This window comes from Haliotis asinina, chromosome 5 (genome assembly GCF_037392515.1).
Source record: "Haliotis asinina isolate JCU_RB_2024 chromosome 5, JCU_Hal_asi_v2, whole genome shotgun sequence".
Lineage (NCBI taxonomy): Eukaryota > Metazoa > Mollusca > Gastropoda > Lepetellida > Haliotidae > Haliotis > Haliotis asinina.
Genome location: NC_090284.1, coordinates 72,909,659 through 72,937,566, shown reverse-complemented (window position 1 = coordinate 72,937,566; position 27,908 = coordinate 72,909,659). Strand labels below are relative to the sequence as shown.

Below are 27,908 nucleotides of genomic sequence, written 5' to 3'. Positions count from 1 at the left end.
TGATGTAGGTGTTAACACACTAGTGGCTTCTTGACCCATCATCGCATCAAACTTAAACAAGACCAGTTACGGGAAGTGTTCGGATCAACCGCAGGTAGAGTGGTTTCAGTTAGATATATTGTGTTATTGGTTGTAGGTATTATGATCAAACTGTAAGAGATATTTCTTTACACCCGGGTACAACATATGAAACGTTTATCCGAAGGGTGTATATTTCACAGTAAAGTGCTCGTAGTTCCAGGTCGTGTGTGTACTATAATTATACGTCCAAGCCAGTGCATGTGTGAAGTAGAGCCATTTGTAGATTTCTTGGAACGGTTCCAAGTGTCCGCACGTATATAGGTTGTTTTGTCAACTTTTAAATATAAAGGTGTTTCGTCGTATGAAAGATGTTTATTATATGTGGTAGATACCAGATACATCGATTCCCTACGTACATGTGTACAATACGCGAAGCTCATTACTGGTGTCCCCAACCCTGTAATACATACATACATGTTACTAGATATTTTTTTGTAGCAATGGCGACAAAGAACACTGACATGGTGAAGCGGTATATATCCGCCATGCTTCTGGCAGGCGCGGGGGACGCCCTCGGCTACAAGAATGCTGAATGGGAGTTCTGCCGGAAGGGAAGGTTCATCCACGAAGAACTGGAGCGATTGGGAGGGTTAGGACGGATAGAAGTGAACAGTCGGTATTTCTACATTTGTATTCCATATAACAGCTAATCTGATCTTGGTAGTGGCGGATATACTGATGTACTTCATACGCATGTTAATGTACGTAATACAAACGATTATAGAGACTAGTTGTGAGTTTGCGAAACGCTAACCAACTTGGCCTAACGGAAGCTATTTATATGCATCATAGCGGTTATACTTGTGTTTGTGATCAGTGATACTGATACTCGCGGACTCGAGAGGAATTGTACGTGATACACTTTATCTGCCAAACCTTCAATATAAAATTCTTCGACATTTAAGACATGTTGACATATCTGAGGAAACTGATAACAAGGTCTGTCAAGAAGAGCTCCAAGAGGAGGTCAGTCCTCACAGGGTTAGAACCAACTCCAAATGTAACAGGTACTCTTGCGGTAGCTGAGCGGGCTTGGCGGCTGACTTTGTGCGCTGGCGATTCAGTGCCTGACTCTGAGGGTGCGGGTTCGAATCCCGGATGGGACTCAACCCCCAAAGTACCAGAATTTGTACTTTACTAAAAAAGTGAAATCCCAAATATGACATATGTTGCTACACGGTATTACAAACGACTCGATAACTGTTTTAGCGCTGATCTATCCACCTGCAAATATATTTGCTTAAAAAAATATATTTCGATTTATTTCACTTTCAGACAAACAATCACGCATAAACACTCAGTATCTTTAATAGTAGTGTGCTGTGTCATATTTCCAGAACGCGACTGGATGGTGAGTGATGACACAGTCATGCACCTGGCTACTGCTCAAGGTAAACTAACTATAGTTCTTGCAGTCCAAGTGAATGAGTGCCTTTACCTGCCCAAGGTGACATGACGTAGTTATTAATACAGTGTAAGAGTCAGCTGGTGGTTGGGTGACTAAATGGCAAATGTAAAATGATGTTAGTAATGCAGCTTAACTATAAGTTTGTGAGTGAGTGATGATACAGTCGTCTTTGAGCTGTTGAGAGTGCACTGTGGGTATTTTTATTATGTAGTACGGGGGCGTGTGAGTAAGTGAAAGTGAATGAGTTTGGGACGAGTTTTGCAGCGTAAGGGTCAATGAGTTATGACAGTCAGTGAGCAATGACGCATTCATGCACCAGGGCCGCGTTCCACAAGTGTTCATAACGTTACGACATGTCATAATTCTACAATATATGAACAGACTTACGAATGTCAATTGAGTGAGTGAGTATGGTTTTGCGCCGCCTCTCAGCAATTTCCCACGGCGGGGGCAACAGGAATGAATGAGTTTCACAGACTACCCATATGGGGAATTCTGGCTACTGCACAGATGAATAATCTCTAAATAATTATAGAACAAACCTATGCTGACTCCAGCAAGAACCAGCAAGTCGATTCTCCACACTCGGCACAGTGCGTGACGCCCATTCTTGTGTGCTGAAAAGCGTAAAACCACACTCGCATGCTACGTGACAGTAACCACGTAACGCTCTTTTCCTTCAGCGCTGGTGTCCCCAGAGGCTCAGCAAGATCGCATCTGCATGTATCACGAGATGGCCCGCCAGTACAAAGGAATGTATGAAGGACATGACCGGCCGGGCGCCAGGTACGTCAGGCTAATCAGCTGGTTCATTTCGCTCAAAAATAACACCTTAAACATGACCGACCGGACGCCAGGTACGTCAGGCTAATCAGTTGGTTCATTTCGCTAAAAAAATAACACCTTAAACATGACCGGCCGGGCGCCAGGTACGTCAGGGTAATCAGTTGGTTCATTTCGCTCAAAAATAACACCTTAAACATGACTGGCCGGGCGCCAGGTACGTCAGGCTAATCAGTTGGTTCATTTCGCGTAAAAACAACACCTTAAACATGACCGGCCGGGCGCCAGGTACGCCAGGGTAATCAGTTGGATCAGTTGAATCATAAATATCACATTGAACAAAACCTTGTAAGCTCTTCGTTACCTTTGACGGGCATACCAGTGACGTTTGCAACGCATCGATTTTGTTAGTTACCTGAAACAGACATGTCCTTACTTCAGGCAACACCTGTAAGGCAGCGACACGGATCCTGAAGCCTGGCCTGAAAGATGGATACAAGGTTCCCTTTCGCAACAGGTGAACAACGCCCATATCTGAGAGATCTGTATAGCTTATGTGAGATACACCTCTTGTTGTATTTTAGCACAGCACTATCTATATTGCATTGTTTGAAAGTTGCGCTATGTTTGGATGGCAATTCATGCGGTCTTTGGCTCAGGAAGCACTTGGAACTCGTCTTTCACAGCGTTTTTAAAACTTAGGTCTTCTTCCCTTGTTTGTGGGGTGTTTAGTTTATGGTTTAGTTCAGGATTGTTTTTAGCTTTCTAATGATGTACTTAACAAACGCAACGTGACAATCCCTTCCATAATCACAGGAACACTTTTCCCAGTGCAGTTATGAGATTCTGACATATTCTAAGAATGACATTGCTTTATGGGAAACCGTGAAAGAGTGATGGTACAGAATGTTCGCACAAAACGTGGGCGTATCCTGTCCCCCGAGTGGTATCCAATATCACAAGTCAAATGTCCAAATGAACAAAACACATATGGTTTAAGTTAAAAGGAAGCCACAACGAACATCATTTTGGTCAAAGATACATCAAAGTGGGGAATGTCTCACACAATACACCCTAAACCTTTAAGAAACTATTAAGACATAATGAACATATGAAATATCAGTCCTAGTATGAGATGCTGTGTATCTTTACGTCCTCAGGAGCCTAGGCTGTGGAGCGGCCATGAGATCCATGTGTATCGGCCTCAGATACCCCAGGTAAGAGGGCTGTAGAGTCACCTGTAGTCGATGGAAGTCATTATCTTCATTGTAGGTAACGAGAGTACCGCAAGGTAGCCAGCGCTGATCAGCGGCGGCTGCTCTGTAGAGAAATGTGTTCGTGTCCTGCACATAGAAATATATAGTTTCATAATTTTGATTGGTTTAAAAACGTCTCTGATTGTGAGAAAGATCCGGGCGTCTTAAAGACTTGGGTTGTTATGGAATACACATGTCGACTTATGTGGCCTCTATGAAAAATATGCCCTTGATTATACAATGCAGCTTGTGAACACAACAATTATCATTATGAGGTTAACATTGTACCAGGTTTGTTGTAAGTCAATCTGGTCAATTCAAATCATTTCAGACCTGAAGACCTTGAAGACCTGATCGCTGTCAGCATAGAGAGTGGTAGGATGACACACCATCACCCAGTCGGCTTTCTGGGAGCGCTCACTTCGGCCCTCTTCACAGCCTTTTGTATTCAAGGTAAGCATTCTATCCTCACATGTCCCCGTAGAAACAGCTGTGATATTCAAGAGACTTCCATTAGTTGTGCATGTAACCTCTTGTGAGACAGGTTCGTTGTGAGGCGACCCCTTCCAACTGAAGCTTATTGGGTTGAAGAAGCTAAAAATTAGCATTCTTGTCGTCATAAATAATGACACTTTGGCTCCTGAATTCTTTTAAAATGTGTTATGGGTCTTCTTCTCAAAGAAAGAAAATAATACTTTTCTAACGCGAGTTGGTGAGTGAGTTTAGTTTTACGCCGCCTTTTAGCAATATTCCAGCAATATCACGGCTGTTGACACCTGAAATGGGCTTCACACATTGTACCCATTTGGGGAATCGAACCAGGGGTTTCGACGTGACGAGCGAACGTTTTATACACTAGGCTATAAATAGCATATGCGACTCCGAGCTAATACTGTTGGTATATGTGTGCATTACAGTAAATATAATGTTCATAATTATGTTTAGTTTAACCAAGCGTGGTCAAAGCAAGATAACTGACTTTGCAGTGAAACGTATGTACAGTAATGATATGTAATTGTCGTATGAATGAATGAATGAATGAATGAATGAATGCATGAATAAACTGAGCACATCGTAAATGTATCGTACTATATACATTGTAGTGAGTTTTTATTGTTCTTTCGATGAATTTTCGTGAATAACGAACTACACATATAACGAACTAATTTCAGTGGTCCCTTCTTTATAAAGGTATTTTACTGTAGTTTAGTTTGGCACTATACTTTGATTTGGTCAAATCAAATATGGTATTCATGCGCGATATCTTAAATCGCTTCATAAATCCATATTTCGTCTAAAAATCCTTCAATATAAGAATGACATTATGTCATAATGATGCTATTTATGTATGGATGTATCGTAAACGTCCTATACCGCGGCGAAGAATAGAAAACAGGGATCATGCTTGTCACAGACTAATTCTTATTCCTGTCGTATTATATGTGACACTGAAGACATGGGAACTAACGAGGGTAAGGTGTCCCTTTTACATCTTGATTAGGAAACTAGGAATCTGTTTCATATATATTAAAAAATTGTAGGTTTTTAATGTTGATAATGAGTATTATAAATGTCCCAATATATTTTATAGCATAAACCTCTGATTACACACTAGTATGAGTTACAGGTCCGTGGCACTATTTTGTTTGTCCATTTAAGAAAATAGCATGCGCTTCTTTGAGCAATAAATACAAATATCTGTGTTATAGAATCTATGGCGTATGCTTATGTCAATAAAGAAAACAGTGTCCGATGTACTTTAACGCAATGAGCTTTAGATTTAGTTTCGTTGGAAAGTCGTCCAACTTATGATTCAGATGTACAAACGTATGTTCTTAAACTCTGTGTAATCTGTCACCTCCAGGCAAGCCACCAGTAGAGTGGGGCCAAGGACTACTGGATGTTCTACCACAGGCCCTGCAGTATGTCGTGGACAGTGACCACTACCCTGAAGAAAATAAACATGCCTGGTAAGGTAGACACTCCTGTTTCTTATGAACACAGTGGAAGCTGTCTTACTTACTTTGTACTGAATCGGCGGTTTTGCACAACACAAACAAACCGACCTGAGGGACTATTTCCTCATATAAAGCATGTCCATGCTGTCAATCGAACCATTGTATAAATACATTAATCTATATAGTACATGTTTACTTGTTCATTTGGCATTTATTCATTTAATATCCCCTAGTGCATGCGTATCTCCTGATGAAGGGAGCTAACTCTTGACTCTCACCAGTCCAATTCGGACTCCTCGTAATTCGGACACAAAAGTCGGTCCCAGTCGAGTCCGAATTAGACAGCTTCCACTGTATATTGTCCCTGTACAGTTTTCTTGTTTGTAATAAAGTGGTTCAAATACAGCGTTACGTGTTACAGACCTTGCTTTATAAAACACATCTTTGTCTGTTGCAGGCCATTTTTTGAGAAACAATGGAAGAAGTATGTAGAGTTGAGGAAACTGTCGTCTGGTGAAGCTCACTTCCCTGATAACTATCAGGAGTCGGATGTGAGAGACGCATACTACACATACATCAGTGTTGGCGGATGGGGCGGGGCTTGTGGACATGACTCCACCATTATAGCGTGAGTGTTGGTTATGTTCACAAACGTCCCCGTACATTCCGTCAGTATTGAGGGTAATGTAAAACATACTTGATCGGCAATGATAAACTGATCCCTACAACAAATTAATTAATTCTTCATTATTATCAGATATATGTTAAAGATATATATCAGTTAGAAGTACGAGCGCACAATCTACAGACGAAAATATAGGTTCACGTTAATTGAAAAATGGGGATCATCTGCGAATCACTTTAATTAGTAAACGGTTCTGACCTGACTTAACTTTCTAATCACTTCAGGTATGACGCCATCCTAGGGTCCGGACAAGACTGGGAACAGCTGTGTATGAGGTTGGTAAACACTGACTTCTCACCGGTCAGAACAAAATAACTGTGTAGCTCGTCTACCAAACTTGGAATATGTTTGTCAGTGTTAGCATTTTTCAAAATTGATTTCAGTTTTAGTATAAATGTTAGCAAGGGTATTACTGCTGTTATCAATTGATGTCCATTGTAATATTGCTGTTGGCGTCAGTATTTGTTGGGGTATCACTGTTGATATACATGTTCTTTTCTTGATAATGGTGGCATCAATGGCGATTGTTTTGTTAGGGGCGGTAGAGTGGCACAGTGGTGACAGCTTTCGCTCGTCAAACCAAAAATGGGTTCGATTTCCAACGTGGTTAGGACTTATGAAGCCAGATTTCAGCCGTCTATCGCCAGGGTAGTTCTGGAACATTATCAACATCGACATGCCAAAATTCAAACTTGCTGCTCTGTCAGTGTATGCGTCAGTACTGTGTAGCTAATGCCAGTTCATGTACATCCAGAGGCATGTTCCATGGCGGAGACAGTGACAGTACAGGGACTATAGCAGCATGTTGGTACGGGGCGATGTACGGCCTGGAAGGTGTACCCGTGGGCAACTACAGAGTAAGTGAGACCATCGTAAAACAACACCTGTGTTTTACAATATAGATATTGTTGCACTGTACTAAAATATACAGTGTCCGAGGATACAATGCAGATATTAAGCATTCATGATGGGGTCCGTTACCCTTGCCAGGGTCTGCTGACTGAAGCGCCCTCTGTACGACCCTATTCCGTCTGCATTATGCAGCATTATGCCCTCTTCAAACATGATAGTGAGGCTGTGGTGTATATTTCCAGAATCTAGAGTACAGAGACCGAATGGAGACGCTTGGGAAGAAGCTGTATGGTCTGGTTGTGAAAGATGCCACCAACCAAGGCACTCCCGAGGAGACTCTGACGTCAGATGTTAACAGTGTCATTTCCCATTTGAGTGACACCAAACTGACAGACAGTCGAGTGACAGACACTGAACTACAAGGTTAATTATCCATGCTGGCCTTGACATCCCAAGCACTTTGATGAAGGAAGTGACGGTGTTCACGTCAAACCTCTGGCGTTAATCTGTTTCGTGACGGGACAGTCCTACCTTGATACAAACGCCATGTAACAACTTCATCAGAACATGTCGACACATTCATTTCATACATGGTTCTGTTTCATAAAACGATCTTAGTTATAACTGTAATTGAACTAAGAATGCCCATATTTTCCCCGTATAAACCTTAAAATGCGATATTCAAGTAAAGGCAAGTCTTATCTCATCATGTCCACACGCCATCAATCTGATACATACGTTTGAAAATTTTTCGATTTTTCGACTTCGATTTATTTGCAGTCATAACCACACTCTTGCCAGGAGTCATAGATAATTATATAAAAGTTACTGTTATTTTTATTCCTGAAAAACTTGTATGTTAGTACATGAGCTTGCGTATATGAGCGGGCTTTAGATGTAAACATAGTTTAAGACAGCCATAGACAGAGGAAACGACAACACTAGACAGAGAGGGCGACAATGGCTTGACCTTGTACTTACTGATGTGACGGCCGGCAATGCAATGGTGATGAGGATTTAAGATGGACATCAGCATCAAATAAATCATTGCAGTAAAATTATACCCGTTTTGTTTGTTGTTTAACGCCGCACTCAGAGATCTCCCAGCTATTTGGCCGGGGGCCTATTCCTCCCTTGGCTACATAGTAAAGCGAGTGGGTATAGATTTGCAACTTAGCTAGGATGAAGAGTGAACGCTCTAGCCTCTGGCTACCCCACTCCCTGACACATAATAGGTGACCTTTGATACAAAATGTGTAGCAGATAAGATATGTCTTTGCAAATATGACAGAAATAGCCAAAAGATGTGGATATTGTAAAAACGGTTTTCATTTCATGCAGTTTATGCAACACTAACGCAGGCAGTAAATAACAACCCTTTGTGGTTAACAAGCGCGTCGGTATTCCAGCTATATTGATGGTGGTCTGGAAATAATGAAGATAAAACCAAGACAAACGTGAGTGTGCGTGTAAGTGTGTGCGTGCATGCGAGAGTTCGTGCTTGCACGTGTGCACGCAAAGGTAACAAATCAGTTGAAAAGTAAGGGATTCTTGGATGGGTGATCCTGTTTTGCAGCTTGACACCTGAGAATTCCTTCCCACAAGGAAGGACACGTGACTAATGTCTCACTTTAGGCATGTGACACTGGTAAAAATTGCTTCTGTTCACCCAGCAGTGGATGGGTACCTGCTAGGATGAGATGGTAATGGGATGACTGTCAACCTAGCACCTCACAGGCAGCTTGGGTTGCAGAGTACATTGAACCTCTTACCGGGAAACAATGTCCGAGTTTTGAGCATATACCTTGTGTCTGGATGTTGGTGCAACGTAATAACACACATTACTATTATTGTTATTGTGAGGGGAGATCCCTGTATTCAGGGCATGGCTTAGTCATCACATCTGACAGGTAGCTAGTCTGTCACAAAAGACTGTTTTCTGTGGACCTGGTTTATAACCTGAAATGCCCACAAATGATGAATGAGGACAATACTGATTAGGCTAATTCTCCCTCCTCATGCCCATAAACTATGTAACTGAAATGTTGCTGCAGATAGATAAAATTGTACTTTTAAGCCTTGTTTTTGTCAGGGTTTGTTCAATCGTCATTCTCTTGCAGACCTTTCGTCTGGAACCTGAAATCGCAGATATACAGGGCTTAGCTTGTACATGCATATAGAACTGAATGAGGTCCAACAGACATGCATTAGGTAAGGATTGAGCCTGGACTTGGACAGGTGGGCACTCCTCTTCTCTGATACTGTACAAGAAACAGATGTGAGTTTATTGATATCAAAACACAATCCTGTCACTGACAAATGTCTTCCCTATTCCAGTGACAATTCCTGCATTGGGTTTTAACTGAACAAGCCTTTTGGGTCTTCGCTGCCTGATGGCCACATACCATAACTTTCCTAGTTGTCTGCATGTCAATATACACAACAGGTCATGTGCCATTACAGACTTGGAATACTGCTGAGGGGCAATAAACACGTAGTTGTCTGCATGTCAATGTACACAACAGGTCATGTGCCATTGCAGACTTGGAATACTGCTGAGGGGCAATAAACACGTAGTTGTCTGCATGTCAATGTACACAACAGGTCATGTGCCATTACAGACTTGGAATACTGCTGAGGGGCAATAAACACGTAGTTGTCTGCATGTCAATGTACACAACAGGTCATGTGCCATTACAGACTTGGAATACTGCTGAGGGGCAATAAACACATAGTTGTCTGCATGTCAATGTACACAACAGGTCATGTGCCATTACAGACTTGGAATACTGCTGAGGGGCAATAAACATGTAGTTGTCTGCATGTCAATGTACACAACAGGTCATGTGCCATTACAGACTTGGAATACTGCTGAGGGGCAATAAACACATAGTTGTCTGCATGTCAATGTACACAACAGGTCTTGTGCCATTACAGACTTGGAATACTGCTGAGGGGCAATAAACACGTAGTTGTCTGCATGTCAATGTACACAACAGATCATGTGCCATTACAGACTTGGAATACTGCTGAGGGGCAATAAACACGTAGTTGTCTGCATGTCAATGTACACAACAGGTCATGTGCTACTACAGACTTGGAATACTGCTGAGGGGCAATAAACACGTAGTTGTCTGCATGTCAATGTACACAACAGATCATGTGCCATTACAGACTTGGAATACTGCTGAGGGGCAATAAACACGTAGTTGTCTGCATGTCAATGTACACAACAGGTCTTGTGCCATTACAGACTTGGAATACTGCTGAGGGGCAATAAACACGTAGTTGTCTGCATGTCAATGTACACAACAGGTCATGTGCCATTACAGACTTGGAATACTGCTGAGGGGCAATAAACACGTAGTTGTCTGCATGTCAATGTACACAACAGGTCATGTGCTACTACAGACTTGGAACACTGTTGAGTAACACTGAACACATGCCATGACATTAGCATGGACACACAGCAGACATAGGAACCATAGACACACAGCAGACAAAGGAACCATGGAGACACAGCAGACAAATAACCATTGTCACACAGCAGACAAAAGAACCATGGGCACACAGCAGACAAAGGAACCATGCCATATTCCAAGACAGATCCAGAGCCAGATCCTGTGTAGTTGGTCAACACTCTTGAACACTTTGCTCATATGTAACATATTGCGAGCTTAATGTGTGTGAAGGTGATCTTATAGGGTGATTTCTGAACTTGTATGATTAGGATGTGAAGTTCAACTGAAGAGAATATGATTTTTGTGAAATATTTATTGAAGACAATGAGTGAGAGCAATATAACTGCGGAGCACATCAGAAACTGGGCTTCACACACTGTACCCATGTGGGGAATTGAACTTGGGTGTTCGGCGTGACGAGCGAACACTTTAACCACTACGCTACCCCACCGCCCTTGCGGACAATGAACATAAAACATAAGAATCATACACATATATCAAAACAATATATATCATAGTTTTGTACAACAGAGTCAGTGTCAATGAAGACAGGTATACAACATTGTATCTGCACCATCAGAAACAGGCCATGTTAACATGCAGCAGGGATAATCTACAACAGGGATAGGTCAGTCCCTTGCTTTCCATATCATTTGTACTAATTAACGTGCGCCTCGTCATGCGCCAACGCACAGAGTGACTTGGCTCTTTTCCAACGCAACTTCAGCTGTGTTTAACAGTACTGCAGCCTGTTTATTGTATCAGTTGGAATTTTACAATGAATGAATCAACTGTAGTAAGAATTAAGAGCAAGAACTATAAGTGAATGAATGAAAAAAAGAAAAAAAAAGAGTACATGTGTGAATGAAAGAATAAATGATACCCCACGGCCTTCCCTCCCAAAACATGTTTAAGAACGCAACAGTATCGCTAGAACACGTGTTAACATCAGCTGTCCTTTTAAAAAAATCTACTTTGAGACATTTTTGTTTACATTAATAATCAATTCAGATATATTATTGCATGTGGGGAATGGCATGGACATTAACAAAATGTTAACTGACACTGTCACACATCCCTCAAATACAGAAAGTGTAAAATTATCACAAAGCATTTTAAACACATTTCCATTTTTTGGTAAATAATAAGATCAACAACAAATATTAAGATCAACATGAAAGAAGTTACAGAACTATAAACCTCAAGCATTACCAGCATTAATGGCGGATCAGATCAGATCGTCATATTTTTCATACACATCACATACGCGCTAACAATTTTTCTAAAATCATAAAACTATCACTAATACTTGCAAACACCTTTCACCTGATGGTACATTCGCTTCATAAAAATCAAAGGTGTATGCGAAAGACGTTTTAGAATAATAACTAGAAACATTCGAACAACGCAATGTAGTATTTCAATGACTGATGAGATCAATTTAGCCATGTCACATTTTTCACACACCTAAAATACACCCTAACATGTTTTTTCAGATGATGAAACTATCACTATTATGTGCAAACACATTTCACCTGATGGTATATTCCCCTCGTAAGAATGAAAGGTGTGTGTGAAAGATGTTTTTGAAGCAATAACTAGGAACACCCAAACAACGTCATGTAGTATTTCAATGGCGGATCAGAACAGATCTGCGATATGTCATATTTTTCACACACCTCAAATACACCATAACCATTTCTTAAGCCATAAAACTATCACTATTACTTGCAAATAACTTTCAACTAAAGGTATGTTTCCCTTCTAAGAATTAAACGAATGTGTGAAATAAGTTTTTATCGACTCAGTCTATCTTCGTGGAGAATCAAGAATGGAAGCCAGTGAGCTATAACATACCGACCTGAAGCTTAACTACAAATGTGCTGTCCCAATACTGACACTAATTTCAGTTAGTTGACTTAAACTGAAGTGACAACATAGTTAACTTATCCTCATATAGGTGCTCACAACACTCAGCGAATGCAATCAGTTGTTGACAATATACCGGGATCAATCTTAAATACTAAGCTGCTGCCATATTGGCTACACTGGTTATGTAATGAGGCCAGACATACGTTCAGCGGCTTTTCGAGGAGTTCCTTCTCCCTCTGTGTATATGCAGCCAGCTTTGAATGAAGAAATATCCAAAAACCTTAGACTTACTTTCACAGATATTGATTGTACACATGAAATATACCCTAAGGCACTCCCTCCAGAATATCACATCTGACTTTGCTTAAGCTATACTAGTAATTATGTTTTTCATACTGTTCCAGTCAAGGTGGCCTGCATCACTTCATCACTGATGACATTATGACTATGTAATAGCATGAAGGCTAATGACCACTTGTCAGCATGAAGGCTAATGACCACTTGTCAACATGAAGGCTAATGACCACTTGTCAACATGAAGGCTAATGACCACTTGTCAACATGAAGGCTAATGACCACTTGTCAACGTGAAGGCTAATGACCACTTGTCAACATGAAGGCTAATGACCACTTGTCAACGTGAAGGCTAATGACCACTTGTTAACATGAAGGCTAATGATCCACATGAAAGATAGTGAGTTGATCTGACCAGCTGACATGTAGGTGCATTACATCTGCACATCAAGACACAAATCTGGAGGGAGATGACTCAGTGCAGTCCATGTGTCCTGGGACAGCAGATATGGACATACTAGGGGTCATACTGGGCAAAATTATGGATCAGAATCCATCATCAGTGAGACCAGCATGCTACTCTCAACAACAGATATTTGTGTAATATACCACATGTCACATAAACAAAGATCTAATCTAATTAATAACAAAGGAATAACTTCTGTTGTATCATCTCCTCCCACCTCTCACTGACAGGGCAATAGGTGCTTCTCCATCATCTGGGGAAATAAAATAAGTCATAAAATCGTCCATGATCAACTGAAAATATATGCTTGAATAATTTTTTCTACACTCTTGCATTGCAAAGATGTCAAAACCAAAGTGCAACTAACATCATTGTGAATAAACATGCTTTATCATATTTCTGTTTCAACAAATATTTTATGGTAGCTAAACTGTCCACAAAATGTAAAACAGCACATACTTCAATAAACACGATGTTTTGATCATGAAGGTCTGATACCATGGCTTCCACATGCAAGCAGAGAAAAACTTTCCAAAAACTTTCTGATATTTTCTCACCTAACTGTTCTTCCATCTGCTGTAGAAAAGCTCCTTGATTCCCTTCTCTCTGAGGTGCAGCTCGGCCGTGTGTAGCAGTAGTACGAGGATGGCGGTTGACATAGTGAGACACTATGCTGTACAGCAGTGGCCTGAACAACAATACATCATCTTACACAAGTCATATCTATAATTTAATAGTCATAAGCACTGCTTACTGTGTAATCACACTTCATGGAAAATATACCACAAAGGGGTCAGCACATATGGCCAGGACTACTTACATCAGCTTGAGAAAGTTATGACAAACCCCATAACATGAAACACTTGAGTTTGGATTTACACCACAATATTCCAGTAACATCTCAGCAGGGACACCAGAAATGGGCTTCACACATTGTACCCATGTGTGGAATCGAACCTGGGTTTTGGAAGTGATGAGCAAACGCTCTAACCAATAGACTACCCTACCGCCCTTAAGAAACACATGAAGCTGGCGTGCTGTTTATGGTCTGATGCTCCCTCATCACATTGAGACTGTAATCAAGGTAATGCATGCTGCTTATGATCTGATGTACCCTCCTTACATGGAGACTGTTATGACACAACTGATACCATGAATCAGGTGAAAGTCAACATCAGTAAAAGTGAGAATATTTACGCACACTGTCTTTGCTGGTGCATCTTCCACAACATTCAGCTCATTTCTCAGAAACTCCCTCTCCAAGGCCACTTTTGGCATTCCTGATTCTTTGAAAAAAACATACAGTTTTTAACTTTAAACAAATTAAAATTATAGCCATATAGGTATAAATATACATGATACATTTGGACTGATTGAGGTTGGTTTTACACCATTTGTAGCCATATTTCACCATTATCGTAGGTGACACCAGAAATGGGCTTCATTTCACACTTTGTACACAAGTAGGGATTGAACCCGTGTCCGGCATGGCAAGGTGATGTGAAATGGGCTTTAAGAACTTGTTTAAGAGTATAGTACTTGCATAGCAAGGTGCATTGATTATGGTGCTGAATGAAAACACATTCATTGAATCAAACCACAGACAATTCCCTTTCCTGGAAGACTTTGTCAACAGCACGAACCATGGACATGAAGTCACTGAGTCAGCATGGTTTGTGTTACACAGCAATAAACTGTGAGCAAGAGTTTCTGACATTTATCATGCAGTCTTTAACATGACAAAAAACAACACAAACAATGTACCTGCTACTAAGACCGATGATGCATATCTGTATTTGTTGTACTCCAGATATTCCCTGATCAGCTCATTTATGAGAACATTCTCATTACTGAGAGGTGGTTTATGTTCAGATTGATCATCTAAAGCATTAAACACTTCAGCTCGAATCCTGGCTTTTATTTGTCCCAACACACCACGGTTTTCAAGACTTTCTTTCAACACTGGAAACGAAGCATTGTTATATGAGTAACTGGGCTGCATTTCAAATGTTTTAATATAACATGGCAAATTTTCTCAGGACCTTCCATTTAAATCGGTTGGTGAGACTAACAACATCACAGGAATATTGTTAGAGCAATGACCATAACAGCCGAGAGCCACAATGCTCGGTTATGACCATAATGCCCTGCCCCTCTGAATGGGCACTTATTTTCTACAGCATTACCATAGGCGCCCGACTCTGACATATCGATAAGCATGATGTTCATACATAGACAAAATGGCTAGAATGCAGTTTAGGATCCTTAGGGTTAGTGCTTGGGGTCAGGGTCGAAGCGCTAATTCATCTGAAAAAGTACGCCTGGTAAAGTGCAGTACTCACATATAAAATATCATATATAAGAGTCGGGTACCAAGGCTATGCCTTCTACAGGCATGTCCATATTAACAGGTGCAGACATGCACAGACATTATACCCTGAGGGTACTAGCAAGTTTGCTATTAGTATGCAAACGAAGTTCCATTTCATCTTACAGTTTCAATATGCAATGAAAACAAATTTTACAAATAGTTTAGTACTCGTTATTGTTTGGCAAAATGAAATGTCGCCCAGGACAATATTTAAACAACGAACCTTCTTTCAAGTCTTCCGATGATGCCATTTCGTAGTGCCCGCTTGTGTACACACGAATTGATGACGCGGTAGGGATCTTTCGACAGCTGTGATATTTATTTCAGCCCAACGGTCTATTCACTCTGTACGCTTCAAATAATAATTGAATAATTCTTTTTAACCAGAACATCATATAATGCAATACTTTACCTATTTGCTTTTAATGTCACAATGGAATATACTGTAATCCGTTCGAATGCTCCCTTAATACGCATAAATTTATGACGTTGGCAACAGTAGGCAAATGCTAGTCGTTTCAGTCTGAATTAACGTGGTTTGTTAATGTTGTCACGTTCATTTCAGGGACATTTTGCAAAACTTTCAATTAGAAATATTTTGGGTTTGTATATTCTATTTCACTGATTATTGTAGATCGCATGACATCTTAAACATACACTACTAATCACACCTTGAACCTGCGCGAGACAGACCAGGGAAATCCCCAGGCCATGGAAACTGAGGTTCTTTGGTTTCTCGCTTTGTTTACAAATGTTACCAGTCACCACTCATTAACAGATGATCCTTACTATCTGCAGTCATGTCCACACATGGACTAACCTTCACTAACGCTTAGTTTCTGAACATGTATGATTTTGTTAGAGACAAATTAAAGCCATTTAACTTTAAAAAAGGAGCCCCCGTGAGAAGGGTAATTCAGAACCCGAGGCTGAGGATCGGAATTTAGATTTGCTTCGTTTGAGGCTTTATCATAGCAGGGAGGGCAGGAAGTATGTTGGAAAATGTGTTTCGGGTACAGACTTAATAATAAGCAGGGATGGCAACAGGTGAAAGTGATTTCAGCTGGAAATCAACTGGGGGTCTGAGGGCTGAAACAATGTATCTGAGAAGTTACAATGAAATTCTGAGGCACAAATGTGGGGGTAGACATTGATAAACGGGACCTCAACCGCCTAAATACATTCCACCTGGCTTCAGACAAATCTCAAGATCAAATGATTTGCATTTAAGCCCACAGATCTCCATGGATTTGCAGAAAGGTGCTGACCTCATATCCGTATGTTATCACTGACCACAAGCAGGGTCAACTAGCAGTAGTTTCTAAATCAGGTTACAGTGAGGTAAGCATGCCCTGTGATGTCCCTCCTCATGCACGCAACGTTAATGAATACAGTCACCGTCAAGAATATCACAGCATTCTGACACATGAGAAGATTAAGTTGTTCAGCTGTATGGCACAGTCTTTGACTTTGACCTTTCTGGGTTTTTTCCTCTTTTCAGTAGCCATGGCTGGTATAGTAATTCTACCCTTTGACATGTTTTAAGAGGCTAGATAGAGGGACAGAGTTTTCTGTTTTTTTTATATTTTTTAGAAATTATTATTTAAGCTATTATTTAATACCTTATAAACTTATGCAAGCCTACATCTTCAGCCGTATTAACACTTACTGTAAAGCAGTCATGTGAGAGCCACACTCTACTTTTCCAGGTGCTGTTGGTTAGAATAAACACAGATAAAAGTGACAAACCCTTTTCATATCTGTAAGAAATGTTCCCTAAAGCCAGGGTCACTTGTACAAATCTGACTATTAATAGAGCAACATTTGATAGGAAGATAAGCAAATTTGCATCATGCTCCCCACTACATCCAAGGGCCTGAATGATGTCATTAAGTCCCTATAAAGCTGAAGCAGGGGGTTTCTAATCATACAGGTTTGGCAGCTGCCTCTGACCACAAACAGTTTCTTTAGATTTTCTCCTTGCTGTCATGATGATTGTTCTAACTGGCTTAAATGTTACACCAGCTTTTCCTGCTCAGGCTTTCAGTTCAGTGTAATACAGTATCTTCACCAGGTGTTGGTGTAACCAGCATTCATTCAGAACTTTCTAGTTTGGCCTTGGTGTACCATTCCTGTGCCAAGGAATGTTTTGAGCAGTTTATCATGGGATATGGCAAAGAATATTTGGAACAAATTCATTTCTTCCACCAAAAAACCCCAATACAATTTTGACACCAACATGACTGTCATTGTAGGTTTTCTCCATGTCTTAATGCAAAGAATTAGGTTTTTCAATCAAATATAAGCCCTTGTGGACTGCAGATGACTGGTTTATAAGCACAAGCATAGGACTTCAGAGTGCCTGCTCATGGTTAGGTATTCCAGGACCATTGTTTCCTGGACTGAAGATCAAATCTGTCAGTGAGTGATTAGACAGGGACATCACATCAACACTAGTGCCATATTGCTGGAATATTGCTGAGTGTGGCTTTACAAAAACATATAAACATCAACACTAGATTAAACAAGCTGGACATGAATTTGATGCTGTCACCACCTGTTTGAATACTGGACTCTGGAACAGGATCCTTGGAAGCTCACTTGCTCACTCATGCCCTATCTCACTCACTCCCAAAACATATTTGATCCTATGTGTATGTACAAATCACAGTGTATTTCTTCTGGTGTGTATATGTATATATTTGTTGCCCAGTTCCAGGTACAAATGTTTATCATGTTTATTTTCTTTTGTTTGTAGTGAACATTAGTAATTGAAGTTACATGTTTTTCTAGTTTTTCATTTGTTTAAAGTGTACACCAGTACCTGACACCTGTTTTTAGGAATGGCAACATCATCACTTCAACATAATGGAGTCACCATGCTGGAGCGGTACAGGGCTGCAATGGTACTTGCAGGAGCAGGGGATGCTCTTGGGTACAAAAATGGAGAATGGGAGTTCTGTCACAGTGGAAAACTCATTCTTAAAGAATTGAAAAAGATGGGAGGATTAGAGAAGATCAAAGTGAACAGTTAGTATTTTGTAGGAGAAATGTTTTGTTTGTTGTACTTTAACAAGACCCCTTGACTCACTGTCATACTAATTTATATTTTGTTTTCACTGCATGTCTATGCTATGTTGATGTGATTCCAGAACGTGACTGGACGGTGAGCGATGATACTGTCATGCATTTGGCCACAGGCGAAGGTATGTTGATTTTCATTTAGTATAAATAAATGTTAGTTTTATTAAAACTATTGTGAACTAAGGATGAATATCACGCCTTTGTGTTAAATATTTAAATAAATTGTATATTTAATTGGGGTATTTAAAACTGAAAACTTAGAATCAATTTGAAGTCAGTCACTTTGTACTTTCCAATTAGGTTGACCCTTCCCAACTTGATTTCAAATGTATTCTAAGCTTCCAATTTTAAATATCCCAGTTAAATATCCTGGTTATAATAACTGTAAAATCATGAATGTCTTCCTTTTAATCTGTTCTAAACATGCTAAGGACTAAACACACTTAATTCCTGATAGCTATATATACATATACTGGTAATATGTTCATTGTGTGGCATTAGAACAACTCTTATTTTGTTACAGCTCTTGTGTCTGAAGCGAGTAGTGTAAGCCTGGTGGAAACGTACCATGAAATAGCCCGCATGTACAAAGAATGCATGAAAGATATGGCGGGAAGGGCTCCAGGTATAAATGATGCTCAGTCATTTTTGATTTAAATCTTGAAATTAATGTGTGTTAATGTTTGCATGTTCACCAATACCTGGTCCCCCTTCACCACAAACCTGTCCCTCTTAACCAATTCCCAGACTCTCTCCCACCCCACCCCACCTCCATCCCCCACACCCACACCAACCCCTCTTCACCCTGACTCCTTTTACCACCAACCTGATCTCACACCCCTTCAACATCACCCTCTCCACTCAGTATTGAAGAACAAGGGAAATCCCCCAGCCTTGTATATTTGTCCTTGTTAACCCTTCACCATGTTGTCTTATGTTACAGGATGTATTACTTGCCATGCTGTCCCATGGAAGCCATTAAATATTACACAGTGGCTTAACTACCAAGTGTTTGTTCCTGACATTAATCAGTATTCACTAATGAGAGAGTGGCCTAGCTCAACATTTTGTTCTAACAGCTTTGTTAATCATGGTATTTTTGCTGATGCTGATAAGCAGTTTCTGTTTGGTTCTAGGAGCAACATGCATGATGATGACACATAAACTCAAGCCAGATGCAGATGATGGATATAAGATTCCTTTCAATAGAAGGTAGGCAACATGAAAGGGGTGCACCCATTTGTTTTCTGTGTCCTCTGTCAGTCAGCCTATTCAGTGAAGGACAGTATAAAGACCCATTAAACCTAGAGGGTTGAGTTTTTGTACTAATGCTTACTGTTGTAACTTAGCATTAGTGATATTTACCTGATTCACCTTTTATGGAGATTACTTTGGTAACACTTGTTTGAAAGGGTCAGAATGCTTTGAAAAATATGACGCTTCGTCTTGTTAAATTATCAGCGTTTGGTATGGGTTGATGTTGATAATGAAGAGATGCCAATGTAGATGTTTTAAAGATGTTGGTGTTTGTGTTGTAGAGGTGGTGGATGCGGAGCGGCCATGAGGGCCATGTGTATCGGTCTCAGATACCCGAGGTAAAGCGTTCGTTCATTTCATCAAGTGAGGCCGTTACAATTTGCATATCAAACCGACGGAAATTTTATCAGTCTGTCAACGAAAAGATAGGTCATTATTCATAATTTCAAAATTTACATATATCTCTATTTTTGTCCAGTATATGTAGATATTGAAACTCTTACATAAAATTTGTTTCCAAAAAGCACATATAAAATGGCAAAAGTGAGAAAGCAAGATCATGAGAGAAAACACTTAGTTGGGAAAATGAGAGATGTTATGTAACCAAAAGCATGTGTGTATTTGAATCTTGCACTGTTGATGACCCTATCCTTATTAAAAACTTCAGATTAAGCAAATATGATAGCTATGTTATGATTTTTTAATCAATCACATAAAGCTGTAACCAATTTCCTCAGGATTGCATTTATCAGTGTACCTTAACCCTTATACGTTTTGATTGGCTTGTATTTTCGCACAAAACATTAATGCAGAAGGGGACAGATCTTCTTTGAGTTTGGGGAAAAGAGTGAGTGGTGCTGAATGCTGTTGTGTATGTGAATTTGCAGATCCAATGTGCAGGTATAGTATTCAGTTGGCATGAGAATGTTATTGCTCTAGGCCTGAAGACCTTAAAGATCTGATCGCTGTCAGCATAGAGAGTGGCAGAATGACACACCATCACCCCACCGGCTACCTAGGAGCTCTGGCTTCGGCCCTGTTTACAGCTTTCAGTATTCAGGGTAACATCTTCATCTGTTTCTGTGTTTGTGTTTTTCAGCACAGAATAGCCTTGTCCTAGAAACTTTTATGTCTGTTTTATCTTCAATGTAACATGTAATAGTTAAGTCTTTTATGATTCACTTGCCTATTCAGTGAATCGTAATATAATCTTACATGAATTCAATTAATTTTTCATGATCATGAGAATCAAATATTCTTGAATAATACTTCAGCTACTTACTTGTTACTGTACATCCTAGATAATCTCCAAGGTATATGTTACAATAATCTCGACTATACCACTGTTGTTAACTCCCCTAAATTTCAGTTAGACAACTGCCCTCATAACTGTCATAAGTTACCAGACTGCTTGGAAAGTTTCCAGTCCAGAATTTTCTGCGTTAAGAAAAATAATAAAAAGGTAAATAAGAGGCACGAAACTGCTTAATATATTCAAATCAGAGCTTTTGTCCTTATGCTCGAAGTCAGATTTGTCCAAGACCATCAGGCATGCAGCTATTTAAAACTGACCACCTGGTCGCTAAACAGACTGTCCCGGATAGTCGAGCAGGCAGGAGTTTGCAACACAGACTAAACTCTTGTTGCCTCTACAACTAGGCCAGATGATTTGCTTAGCTGACTGGCTATGAGAGAATATAGAGCCCTTAAAGGGAAGTAATAAAATTATCGGGCTGAGCATACCCTATACCCTAAACATCTAGGGTAGAGTGGAGATTTATTGTATGTACACCCTGGAGATAACTGAGGATGGTCTGTGTATTCATCACCTATTAATTGTGATATGTATCATATTTGCCTCACAGTGGATTCATTACAGCTGTAGTAACTGTAGAAACAGATAACTGATTACTCTCACCTCCAGGCAAGCCACCAGTAGAGTGGGGCCAAGGACTACTGGATGTTCTACCGCAGGCCATGCAGTATATCGTGGACAGTGACCACTACACTGAAGAAAATATAGATGCCTGGTAAGGTAGACACAACTGGCCTTGCAACTTGCCACTTTAATGTGAAGACTAATGTATCATGAACTTAAACTTCAAAGAGTCTTCAAGAAATAATCAGTCACGATTTAAAAGTTTGTGAAGTGAGTTTTCTAAAAATTAAACTCCTTTGCTGGAGCCGACTACTTCAGAGATATGTTCCATCGTCAAGTGTTCAGAAGTCATTTGTGTTCAGTTATGAAAAAATTTGATCGAGTTTTGGTAGTTAGGTCATTGCAACCAATCTTCAACACAGCTAGAATTCACTCACACCTTCCGCTTAATTTCTATCATGTTTGATTGCTTTCTCTTCTAATGACAGTAGGGAAAGATGCTTGCAGTTTCATCCGTATTGGCCAGCCAGTAAAACTGAGAAACACATGACAGAGTGACTATTACATACACTACATGTTACACATCAGTGGGGGTGTTTCCAGGACTGGGTGGAGGTTTGTGCAATGTTTTTGTAGCTGAAATAAATCAATTTCTTTTTACCCTGGTCTATTTCAGGCCATACTTCAAGGAAAGCTGGGAAGCTTATGTAGAGTTGCGAGAACTGGCATCTGAAAAGCCCTCGTTTCCTAACGATTATGATGATCCAGATGTGAGGGACGATTTCTATAAAAGAATAAGCTTTGGTGGATGGGGTGGAGCTAGTGGCCATGACTCCACAATCATTGCGTGAGTGCACACAATGGAAGCACAGGAACAGATAATATAAATCAGAGCATGGTGGTGTGAAACACAGTATGTCCTTCTCATGCTGGATGGATGTGTGTGAATAAATCATATGGTAGCTTCCCTGGGTCTGATGGTATTATTGAGAGAAATGCAAAGGGTGATGCAAAATAGTGCCTTTGAAATACTTCCTAAAAGTAAATGTTACAAGGGACAAAACTTGGAAGCCAACATGAACTCATCCTGAATTACGTTGAACACTACCAACCAGACAAGCAGGGTTTGAGTACTTGTTACAAAGATGTATATTGTTTACTTCAGATATGATGCCATCCTGGGGGCTGGACAAGACTGGAAAGAGCTGTGCTTTAGGTTGGTATCTACAGGATTCCCATTGGTCAGCGAGTACCACATTTAACACTGATTGTCAGGGCATTGTAATCTAGAAGTTAATTATCTCATCAGCAATTCAGTCTCTTGTATTACAAAATCCATTGCTTTCTAAAGTAATTGGTTGGTTGGTTTCAGTTTTAGAAATGTTTTGGTTGAGATTAGTCAAAGGTCAAGCTCAGTTTCAAGACATGGTTACATCTCCAGGTATTGGATTTTATTCTTGTATGTTTCTTGACCAGCCATACCACATCAGAGAGCAACAGGTCAAGATTTTTTTTAAGATAGTTTTGAAATGCAGTCAAATTTTCCCTGAAAGCAGCATAAAATAACTAAACTTGTGGGCCTTGTGAGAAGATAAAGTCAAGGTCCAGAGATAGGAATATCTTAGTAAATTTGGTGTATAACTTCTGTGGGATGCAAGTGTTTTTGTAACATTCTCCTTACACAGGGGCATGTTCCACAGTGGGGACAGTGACAGTACAGGGACTATAGCAGCATGTTGCTACGGGGCGATGTACGGCTTCCAAGGGGTGCCAGAGGGCAACTACAAAGTACGTACTGACCACCAAAGTTTCCTGTTTCATCTCATTATGATGAAGCATGTTTTGAAAGTTACTAAGTTACTATGTGATTCTAATTGGCTCTCATCTTCACAGGGTAACAGAGAGAAAGAGCACTACTTTCAGTAAACCTTTGGTTGTGGCCAAAAGGTTTTTGTCAGGCAAACTATCTATACCATGGAGGATTAAACATCTTTGAAGTTTGATTCTTTACAGGGATGAACTGTGGGTTTACCTTAAATGTATGTTGAAACATTTTCTTGTCAAGAATTTATGATAAGGTGAAGAAGGTTCAAATAGTGTTGATAGTTAACATATTTCCAGAATCTAGAGTACAGAGACCGTCTAGAAAGACTTGCAGAGAAGCTGTATGATTTGGCTCACACAAGAAAGGATAGTCAGACGAACCCTGAGGAGATGGAGATCTCGAATGTGGATCCTACAGAGATCAAGAAAGACTCCAAGAAAGAAGGTAAGGGAGAAGACCTGGAAGAGCCAAAGGATGAAGATGAGGGATGTAATATGGACAATGAACCTACAGATGGTATGGCAGGGGAGAGGAAAGGTCAGTCTTCATTGTGTGCAACAGAAAATACAGGAGATGAAGATACCATTCCACAAACACAGGAGACAGACAAATGTCATGATGGTGACAAGATATGTAATAATGCCCCAGACAAAGTTGGCACCAGCTAAAAAGTAGTGACCTTGGAAATGAGACATGATGGCAGTAAATGAAGAAGTCTGTGTCAACAGAATTCTGCTGTTGAAGGCAATACAGTTTACATAACAATGCATGCTACAGATTTACAGCTGACACCCAAACATTGAGAGACACAGAGACAGACATGCAGTGTGAGGACGAGTTGGTGTATTCAGAGAAAACACCAGCGAAGAGTCATTGTAGTTTCATGGTGCAGAATTCTTTCTTTCCTTGCAAAGAAATAATCCATTGTCTTTCATGAATTAGATTGCGCGATGAGTGAGCTGGGATTTACACTGCTATTAGCAATATTCCAGCAATATCACATGAGGGGACACCACAAATGGGTTCAACACATTGCACCTATGTGTGGAATCGAACCTGGGTCTTCGGCATGATGAGCGAACACTTTAACTACTAGGCTACCCCAGAGTAGACTGAAGATGAATGTATTGAAGATGAAGATATTGCTAATTATATAATACTTGAAAGAGTATAAAAAAGTGTAGTTTAAGCTGTTGTCAGCAATATTCTAGCAAATAATGCGACTGGAGGGTAGGGGGCCCAAGGAATATGTTTCACACATTGCAGACTCGATTAAGTGCTTTTGTTACTTTCATTTGTGCATCCCAATATCTGAAAATGCAACCAGTTATCAAGTTGATAAACTTTTGACTAAACTGTCAAACAGCCAAATAATTCAAAAGCATATCTCTTTCACTGCAGACTGCAACAACAGCAGTGCGTCAAAATTTGTCTCGTGCAACAAGGTGTCTATCTTAGACTGCACCTGGTGCAAGTAGGTTGACGTCTCTTAAATGAATTCATGTGTTGCGAACAACATGATTCTTGTTATCGTATGTATGTACGTATGACTTTTATTCAATGTCCACCTGCTTGACATAGCCATCCATTCCATCCACTCCAGTTCTAATTCTGATATTCATATTTCCGCTGTCTTTTACAGTAGATTAACTGAAAATTGTAGAACTAAGTTTTAAGAAATTGCAATTTATAAACAGAATTTAACTTGCTAAATAAGCAAATGTCTGCACTGCCACTTCCCAAACTCATTCAAAAGTTTAAAGCACAAAATATAGTTTTATGCTCCTTAGTACATTTGAAATACAATAAAACATTAAAAACATGAAAACTTCTACAAAAGCACTGAGAAGATGTTTAGTCTTCAAATCATTTATCAGTAAATTTCGATTTTTTATTTAACCAAGTGTACTTGTACTCCTATTACTTTTAATACCACTGCCACTTTTTTAACAACCCTTATGAAGAGAGGTAACTGCCTCAGGGCATGCCACTTTAAGCCATGTGCTTGACAGTAAGCAACCTCAGGAATGTCCAAAGTAGTGGTGAGCATAACTATTGTGTTTTTTTATTTTTCATGAATTGTTATTTGTTAAGGCAAATTCAATCTATCTTTTCATGTAAGTTAGGGTAAATTCATGTGTTTTTTGTTCTTTATTTGGTAATTTTTGTGGGAAGTTTATGGTCCAAATTATGTCAGCACATGTTTCATGGCATAAGATTAAGTTTTAGGAAAATAATTGTTTTGTCCGTAACATCCTGCATTGTACCCATTTGGGAAATTGAACCTATGTCTTTGCAAAACACTATGTCTAATCAAAGCAGATGACAGTATTACTCTTTTGCATGTAAAACTCTATTCTCAGCTCCCTGAGAAGTATTTAACCAAGATGCCTGTGCAGCTGTTATAACATTACAATGACAGTGGACTACCAGTTACCACATGTTGATGTCAAGTGAAGTTTTTGAAAGACATTTAGAAGCTGCACGGACATGAATATGTGACACCAACTTCTTTTATTCTTTACATGACATTTCAGAGCAGCATTCACCCGATGAAGGAGCAAGAATGGGCCTTGAAACATCAAAAAAAGAGGTTGTTGTCCATAAAAGGTGTCATGTATTCAATTACCAGAGATGGTTCAAGTGTGTTTGTTTTTATTTGAAGCTATTTTGAAAAATGCATTTTTGCATCTGTGCCTTGCGAATATAGAATCACAATGTGATAGTTGATACAATTTTGTTGACTTTCTTCAGTTTTTTTGTGTGCACCAGGTAATTATTTATAACTTAATTTTATATGCAATAATTTTTTTTAAGTATGAAAGTCAAGCACTGTACAAGCACTGACTGTAGGCATGTATGAGCTGTTTTTAATGAAATCATTAAGCAGTCTCCTCTTTTACACATCTCTCCTAATAATGTTCATTTGTCTATAAAGATGATATTTATCCCTTCAAAGATTTTGTCCTATTTTTCCCCAGTTTATTGAAATTTGATATAAACATATGTTTACACTCAAATATGTATACAAAATGAGCACACAGCATTGTGGCTGCAGTCTGTAAATAACCAAGCCTGGACCAGACAATCCTGGGATCAACAGCATGAGCATCTATCTATGCAAATGAGATATAATGACGTGTCAACCCAGTCAGCGAGCCTGACCACAACTCTCTCAAATTCAATTTGAGGAAGTCTTGTCAATTTACCTGTTCCAGTGTCTGCAAACTATCAACTGAGTCATACTGAATACATTGGTTGCCTTTCACCAAGTAGGACCAGTTTGAACCATGCCGAAAACCTGTTGAAGTGTTTTCGGACAAAAAAATGTTTTTAGGCTGTTACTCTGTATCCCTCAAATGTACTCAACTGCAAATGGGATATGTCGAAATAACTCGCTTCAGCCTAACTGGGACTATATAAGAGGATATCCAGAAAAGTATGTCTACTTGTAAAATCAGACAGAGAAAATAAGAATAACTGTTGAAAACAACAGATCAGTCTATAGACTGACTGCCAATTGGGTTGCTCAGGCAGGTATGACATGACTGTTGACATGAAAGGCATGCACGACCTACGGGCACAAGGGGTCATCTCAAAGATATTTTGTGGGTTTTTTTCATGTGTGTTGAATATGTCTCATCTATTGAATAACATTTTATGGGTCTTTTTTTCCATGAAGTTAACGTTACGATATGTAAATGGGAGCACCTTTAGAATTCAGCACCACAATTTCTCGTGAGGACGTTCCCAGCCGTAGGTCACATGTCAGTGAGACAGGCAACCAGTTTGTGAGAACCCGTCGGACACGAAATGGCGACCTTCAGATTGTTAGCCCAACAGCTAACCGACTGAGCTACGTCCACACTGTTGCACAATGTGCAAATTTAGCTAGTCATTCCAGTGATGTCACGGAAATGAACGGAAAGAGTTGAATAGGTTGTGGGTAATTACGAAGGTTACGGGTAGACTTGGTGCCTCATGCTTTCAATCTACTGATGGTTGCCGAATGGTCCCGATATCATTTGGCACGATCGTCCTAATTCCGTAATCTGCAAGATAACATGCTGTGTTGAATGAGCCGATGTGGTTTGAACTGAAAACGGTTGTTGACGTCAGGCGTCAGACGTTGATTTCGAGGTGCATGCATGAATGACGTGCTTGTAGAAAATCATTGTGTGCTTTGGCGACAGAAAAAATTATAGGGAACCCAGTAAGGATAATGTGGATCACGCTAAGGAATTTGTGAGACATGGGCATGTTTGGTGACGGCACGAGGGCGAGTTAGACTTCGAATCATTATTGAAAATATGTAGATCTCTAGAGGTGAAAGTTGCTGGAGGCCGATTTCCATCAGCCCTAAATTTCGACATTAA

At 39.9% G+C, this 27,908-nt stretch overlaps 1 protein-coding gene and 1 pseudogene across 1 annotated transcript; one reads left to right on the top strand and one right to left on the bottom strand.

Annotated features, from left to right (window-relative positions):
* Positions 1–31: 31 nt before the first annotated feature.
* Positions 32–26,323, top strand: LOC137284024 (uncharacterized; annotated as a pseudogene).
* Positions 10,780–15,839, bottom strand: LOC137285229 (centrosomal protein 20-like). Its single transcript, XM_067817524.1, has 5 exons — positions 15,711–15,839; positions 14,881–15,078; positions 14,318–14,402; positions 13,674–13,804; positions 10,780–13,369 (listed from the first exon to the last, which is right to left on the bottom strand). The coding sequence occupies exons 1-5, from the start codon at positions 15,736–15,738 to the stop codon at positions 13,320–13,322; spliced, it is 492 nt and encodes a 163-aa protein (XP_067673625.1). The 5' UTR covers positions 15,739–15,839; the 3' UTR covers positions 10,780–13,319.
* Positions 26,324–27,908: the final 1,585 nt, after the last annotated feature.